The 7,468-nt window shown below is 33.6% G+C and overlaps 1 protein-coding gene across 1 annotated transcript in view; it reads right to left on the reverse strand.

Moving 5' to 3' along the window:
- Positions 1-7,066, reverse strand: part of LOC118753754 (segmentation protein Runt-like) — a 53,560-nt gene extending 46,494 nt beyond the window's left edge. The window contains exons 1-2 of the mRNA XM_036488636.1: positions 6,785-7,066; positions 4,170-4,386 (exon numbers count right to left, since the gene is read on the reverse strand). Coding sequence (XP_036344529.1) covers positions 4,170-4,386; positions 6,785-7,066 — 499 coding nt within the window. The remainder of the gene's footprint in view (positions 1-4,169; positions 4,387-6,784) is intronic.
- Between the last annotated feature and the right edge of the window lie 402 nt (positions 7,067-7,468).

Genomic DNA, 7,468 nt, shown 5'->3' on the forward strand with positions numbered 1-7,468 from the left:
ATTGCTTAATGAGCAAATTGTCAAACGCCACACAAATAATCTACTTTCTAGCATTCAACCCTGACCATTCGCTTAACGGCCAAAGAGACGGCGTTCGCTACCCCAAAATTAAAAAGAAACTTCAGCATTTCGCTAAGAAAAAATCAGAGCTCTGAAAAGAAACCCAAGCCAGTACTTTTTTTTTTGTGTTGCGTGCAGGTACTTTGTGGAGCTCAAAATAAACAGTTACGGTGATTTAATTTTCTGTTTAGTGATTTTCTTTGCTTTCACTTTGTACACTCCACCATTCTCACTCCTAATCAATAAGACGGTTCGGTTTGTCTTGTTCTTTTTTTTTTTGGTTTAGTTTTTGGACAGTATGCTTAACTTCAATCGTCATTTTTTCGTCACTCTCCATTTGAGTTTTGGAGTTTGAAAGAAATTGTACGAAAAAAAAATCAATTTACGCAACTAGGCAGCCTCGCTGTCAAGTTGAGCAGCAGCTCGTGATGAATTGGCAAGAAGCAGTAAATGGGCTGACAATAGCCAAGAAATTTTGCTGATCAAGTCTTAAAAATAAATGCAGCCCCTATTTGTACAGTGACTAAAAATAATATAGCAATATTTATTTATTTATTTACATAAGTTTTTTGTCTAAGATTGAAATTTAAAAATTTTTTATAATTGATAAACCATAGAGTTAAGGATTATGTATTACAGAGATAAGCATTAATGATATTACAAATTGTAGTCCTTGCCAAAGAGAAATCGAAGTCAGTTCAAATAAAGTAAAGTATATTTGGCGTTTATTGGAAAAAGAGGCGTGGCACCTTCCATACAAACCGAAATTTTTTTTTGGAAGCAAATTAACAGATGAATAGCATGATTTGATGTCTTTTATATATAAAATGAAAAATAGAGGAACTAAAATTCTCCCTTGGAGTAAACCCCATCCAGACAACGGGCATTTTCAACTCTACTAAATACGATTTAATGCACTGTAATATCACAGAATAAAATCCTAGATGCGCTAATTTCGCAACTAGAGACCATGTCGAACTCTTTAGAGAAGTCGACCTGGTATCCATTCTGAAACGCGGCAAAGCAATCATCAGTAAAGACTGTGAGGTTTCTTATAGTGGATCTGTACTAGACAAATCCATGTTGATTCGAACAGATCGAATGTTTAGTTTTTCTTTTATAATGCTTTCGAAAACCTTCAAAACAGTTGGCCACTTTGAGATAGGCCTATAATTACTAACATCGTTTTAGTTACAAGTTTTGAAGATGGGAGTGACTGGCGGCTATTGCCAATCATCAGCAAAATATGCCAAGGTGCAACTGAGACACCATCTACACCAGGTAGCGTGGAATATTTTAGATTGTATATTCCATTAATAATATTGAGATTAGAAAGTGCGTCACTAAAATTCTTGCCAAATGAATTTGTAATGTCACTACTACACAGACAGCAGCGTATGCGTAGTTCATATGCAGCCCAATGGGGGTACATACTTTTTTGGAAAACCCAATTCAACAAAAATAAAATCCCCACTTTTGCCTACGCTTTTAAAACTGTTTCCCCACAAAATTCGCTGCAATTTGTATCTAATTATTCCATATCACATCAAAAGAAGACCAAAACAATTTGACTATATATTAGGTACACTATTGCATTGTATGTGTACATATCGATAGTCCTGTGCAATAACGATATAACTCAAAACAAAAAACCCTTAATCCCGTTAAGGGGATCATGTCTCTAATCTTTGTCTAATACTTACATCTTACTTTAGGTTAGGTTAGGATTACACAAGGATTAGAGACATAAGCCCTTAGCAGGATTGAGTTTCTTTGAAGTGAAACTTCTTTAGCGAATTCAACGGAAATTGCACACGGAAGCTGCACACGGAAATGGTTGGGGCTGAAACAAGTGCTTATGGAGTATATGCAAATGGTATTAATTTAACAAAAACTTGCTAATAAATGGTTAAAAAATAACACTAAGAAAACAGATCAATACAAGAATGAAAGTAAAGGTAAGTACGTACATAGATAAAGAAAGGTATAAAGGCAAAGGTGAAAATAAAAACAAAAACAAAAATGCGTAAAAATAAAGGCAAAAATGAAGATCAAGGTAAATTTAAACACTTTACTTAAATAAGGGCAAAGGTGAAGGGGAATATGCAGATGAAGAAAATTATAAACATAAAAGTAAAAACATAGGTACATATAAAGAAAAAGATGAGGATGAGGATGCCGATAAAAGTAAAGATGAAGATAGAGGAAGAAAGATTAAAATAAATGGAATTATAGAGAAAAATATACACGTAGATAGAGACACAGAGACTCAATCTGGAAACTATTTCGAGATCTTAGAATATAAAAAAACTATTTTTCTAATTTTTATAATTTTACAGGTACAGAGTATGCCTTGATTTTAAAGGAATTGAATAATTAAAGTTCTCAATTTAGTACGAGTGCATCGTTTATTAAAAATGTAAATATCATATATATACGCATGTGCATATTTAAATACATATTTCTTTATGAATCATAATGACAGAAGCATAATAAAATCAGTCTTGAAAAATAAATGCAAATAAAAATTATTTATCGTCGCCCGTATGCCAGACACATGAATGTGTAGAAATGAAAATTTTTGGAAATCATGTTTGAAAGTTTTTTTTACCACACCTAACTCTACATTTATGCAATAGAAACTGTAAAATATGTGGTTTCCGTGTTCTGGGTTTTGGTATAACATAGAACATCCAAAGATGTTCTAAGGGTGGCGATATTAACAAAATGTGCATACAGTGATTTGTTTTAAAATATTAACAATGTTTTTCATGTTAAATGTTTTTCGTAAACATTTTATTTATAGCTTTCAGTAAAATAAAGCGGCGAAATTCAAAATTATATTGTTTGCTACTTAGGTGTATTTATGTGTCTTTAATAATTTTCATTTATAATATAGAAACCACATAAATAAAAATTTCAAAGCTTGCACAAAGTTCACAAAAATAAACTTTTAACTCATACCCTTTATTCAGAATATTTATAAAATTTTCGGCTTTGCAGTTTTGTAGCCCATTTTATTTTAGTATAATAAAGTGCGGGCTGTTGCGCATTTTCTTCCATATAAAATGCTTGTGAACTTTGTGCTCATATCAGCGGCAGCACAGTTAGTGAATCGCACAATCGTTACTGCAAACAACAAAAATTGTTAGCTTACAACTCGAAATTCGCATTGTTAAAAGTTAATTTACATGTCAAATGTTACTCATACGCCATGTAGGAGTATGTGAGGTAAGGCCATGAACGTTGTGGCGTATGAGTAACATTATTTTCATTCATATTTTCATACTAAATTATTGCACATTTTCATTTGACCATTCAAAAGTAGTTTATTTATCCATCGGTTTTCATCGTTTGTAGGTTGTTTTTTTGGAAAAAGAACACGCTTTAATACAAATGGAAAAAAATTACACAAAATGTATTATTTTTTTTTTGTTTTTTTCCTTGTTAAAGTTTGAATTTTTTTCATACAAATGAAAATATCTTGGGAAAATTACCTGATCTGGAAAAACTGTTTATAGATCCATAATCTACGACCAATAATTAAGTTCACGCGTATCGGCGTTTATTTTTTGTGTCATTTCAAAACTTGAGATATTCCCTACAGCGTATTTCTCCATAATATTTCTCCATAATTTCCTTTCATAGTAGCGTGAAGAACAAAAAAAAATATTGTCAACAAAAAAATATATACATATATTCAAAACCTATTATTTATAATAACGACAAATTGTTTTCTTTGTGTGATGAAGTATAATTATTTCATACCACCATCTTTTGTAGCTAGAAAGAAATTATTTTTTCTAATTTTTCATACTTTAAAATACAACTCTCAATAACTTGCACGGACAGTATTTTCAAAATACATATGCATTTGTATTCCACTATAAGGATGATAAGTACTTCACAAATATCAACTTTTTTCCGTGAATTGACCAATTTCCAAAACAAGTCGCCACACTCAGCACTTTTATTTTCATACTTCAAACGGGCACTGTATATAAATAATATACATATTGAGTTGCTCACACTCAAACAATTGAAAAAAAATAAAATAAAAAATTTATTTCCAATAATGTTCACAAATAATTCCCCACTCCGCAACTTACCACGTCCGCTGCGTCCAACGAAGCGCAAATCATTGAATTTAGCCACTTGATTTTTCATTACGGCCGTACAATTCCGCAGCTCCGCACAGAAGTTCTCATCGTTCCCCGCACGTATTGTCACAATCGTACCATCCATGACCTCGCCCAGCGCGAGTACTTTAAAGGCAATTGGTAGCGTTTTATTCGAACGCCAATGAGTGGGTAGCGTTGTGCATACCTGTGAAAATTATGAGAAAATTAAATAATTTTTTGCAAACAAGGAAATTTTCTATTTTCTATTAACCTCAATTTGAGGTGGTCAATATGACTTGAATTGGTGGTAGAGAGAATTTTAGAAAATTATTTTCACACAAAAGAATAGTTTTCAAAAAATCACCAATTGGATCCCTGAACGTTGCTTTCTTAAAGTTAAACGCAGTAAGGGTTAAGTTTAAAAGTTAGGGGTTAAGTTTAAAAAAGCTACATTCCAAAACGTCAAAATACAAAGCATCAGTCTCTTTTATTTAAAAACCTCAGTATAATGCCAAATTTATGCAACGACGATTAGATGCTAGTTGTCAAGTAGGTTGCGCAAATTATACTTTTTCTTCTTTCTTTTTTTGGAATGCACCCAAAACTAGACACTAATTTATAATTTATCTATTAATTTTCAATTAACTATTCTGTAACACCGCCTTGCTAACATCCTCACATACTTGAAAAAAATCAGCACCTCTAAGAAGTCTTTTATATATACGTACACTCCTTAATCACAATTTTAAATTCCGGAGCTTTCAGATGACAGCTGATTTTAAGAAAAAGTTGCAATACCACATTTTTGTAAAAAGATTATTTAAAATAAATGTATACCTTTTAATTATAGCACATGTTCAAAAAATAAATCTAGATAGCAAAAACTTCGGTATTTTTTTGCCGGCAAACCGAAGCCGAGCAATCGGTCGGACTCTAATTTTCATCATAAATGCTACCCGATGCACTAAACACTCTTTCTGAGTTTTCTGAGGAAGTTGTCCAGAGTTACTTCAAGGCCTCTGTAAATAAATTCGGAAATTCTTCCAAAAAAAAGGATTTTCTTGTCTGGGTATAAGTGGCAGTTGTAAGTATTTCTCCATTTCTACCCATACCCATCGTACGGCTATCCACATCACTACCAGAACTGGAATCAGCATCAGAATCGTTGGCGATTTCTTCAAAGCTTTTCCAAAATATCCTGGTGAGCTCGCTCCATGCAAGTTATTGCGACAGTGATGCATTACGGGACGATAGAGAAACGGTACGATATGTAATATATAATAGATTGGCGCTTACACATATGTTAGTGTTTGGCCGAGCTTCTCCTCAGATTTGCGGCGTGCGCCTTGATGTTGTCACACAAAGCGAAGGGACCTACAGTTTTACGCCGACTCCGAACGGCGATTGTATTTTAATGAGAAGCTGTTTTTCATGGCAGAAATACATTCGGAGGTTTGCCATTGCCTGCCGAGGGACGACCGCTGTTAAGAAAAAACCTTTTTTCTATATTTTTTGCGATGCTGCTTTGACCAGAGCTTGAACCCAGGCGTTGCGGAGTGGAAGCGCGAAGCATACGATATGTAAGCATTCAAATAATTCAATTTTCATAACATTTTTTAATAACCACAGGCTTTTTTAATCGATAAATCAGGGTTGCAGCCGAAAATGTTATCTTTTTAATACTGAATTATTTTACATATAACTTGGATTTCGGGGGAGAAATTTTGTATTCTCAATTACGTATAGGATAGTTTAGCTCGATAATCTAGTCAAAAGTAGGTCGCTAATCAAGGCAACATGATATAACAATATTGTGAAAATTATTAACAGCAGCAGTCTACCGGATATTCGATCGGATATCCGAATCCGGCTCTTATTTTTACATGGTATCCGGAATCCGGCTATCCAGAAAAATTTCTAACCGGCACATCCCTAATTCCTGCATTATTAAACAATTTGAAGGACTCTCGAAAAATGTGTATTTGTAAAATATTTTCGTAGTTAAATCCATACCTAAAACACAAGAATGATAGAATACAAGATTGCGCCGATCAGAGAGGATTTTTGAGAATAACTTTTGTGTGACGTCACACTGGTGCAATTGCGAGAGAGAAATGCCAAAACGTGAGCAAGAATGGAAGAAGAAGAAAAAATTTTGCAAGGAAAAATGTAAACAAGTTGCACCAGTGTGACGTCATGCAAACAACGATTCTGTCAAATTCGTTAAGAGAGGAATAGCGGTCCGAGATCGGCGCAACCTTTGTATTCTCTCAATCGTGCCTAAAACATATTTGGGTAATTTTTTTTTATTTTTGGTACAGTTTTTGGTATACAAAGAAGAAAGTAAGTAGCAACCGTGTATGTGAGTAGACGAGGCATTGAAATGCGCGTGGGTTATTGGTTTGTCATAAAACAAATCCTGAAATTTGATTTTTATGGTACATACATGTATGTATCCATTTAAAGAAATTTTGACAAATAAACTTCAGTTATACCTGCACATTCCGAAATCTAAGCTGTGTTCACTGATTTCCCTCCTAAAAATATGTACTCCCTAATTAATCCAGTTTAATTCATTATCATCTTGCTGCATCAATACTCACCACATGTGGAGAGCCGGTCTTCACCAACTCCCCTGGATGTTCGGCCAACAAAACATCAACAGTTCGTTCGATCAGGTTTTCAGGTGTTAGATATGGACTAGTGTCCACAGTTTTTTTATTATTACTATTCGCATTATTATTATTATTAACACTATTATTATTGTTGTTATTGTTGTTTGTATTATTTGCACTAGTATTGCGTTTCGTCGTTGGTGCAACACCATTGGCGGGTAGTGGCTGTTGATGATTTGTTGTTGAACTCACTTCACTTGAAATGTGCATTTTTGCGTAGAATTTTACGAAACTCTTTATTTAATTTGGCTAAAATACAGACATTTACAAGGTTCACTTTGCTTAGAAATTTCACACAATTAGCTGCAATTTTTTATTATTCATTTTTCTATTAGAAGACACATACATACATACAGATATCTGTATATGTAATATAGGTTTGTGTGAGCTAAACGATTGGCGTGAATAAACTTTGAACTTCAATTTGGCAAATGAGGCGAATTTCCGTACTTCATTTGCATAACAAGTGAGGGTTGTATTTTGCATACATTTATATGTATGTATGTATGTAAATAACATATGCGAATGGCGACAAGGCATGTGGGTGTGTGTGTGTGTTTGTATATACATATGTATGTGCATTGAAGTATGTGGCCACAGCTATCAAAACGT

This window comes from Rhagoletis pomonella, unplaced genomic scaffold (assembly GCF_013731165.1).
Source record: "Rhagoletis pomonella isolate Grant_MI unplaced genomic scaffold, Rhpom_1.0 Rhpom_scaffold_00002, whole genome shotgun sequence".
Classification (NCBI taxonomy): Eukaryota; Metazoa; Arthropoda; class Insecta; order Diptera; family Tephritidae; genus Rhagoletis; species Rhagoletis pomonella.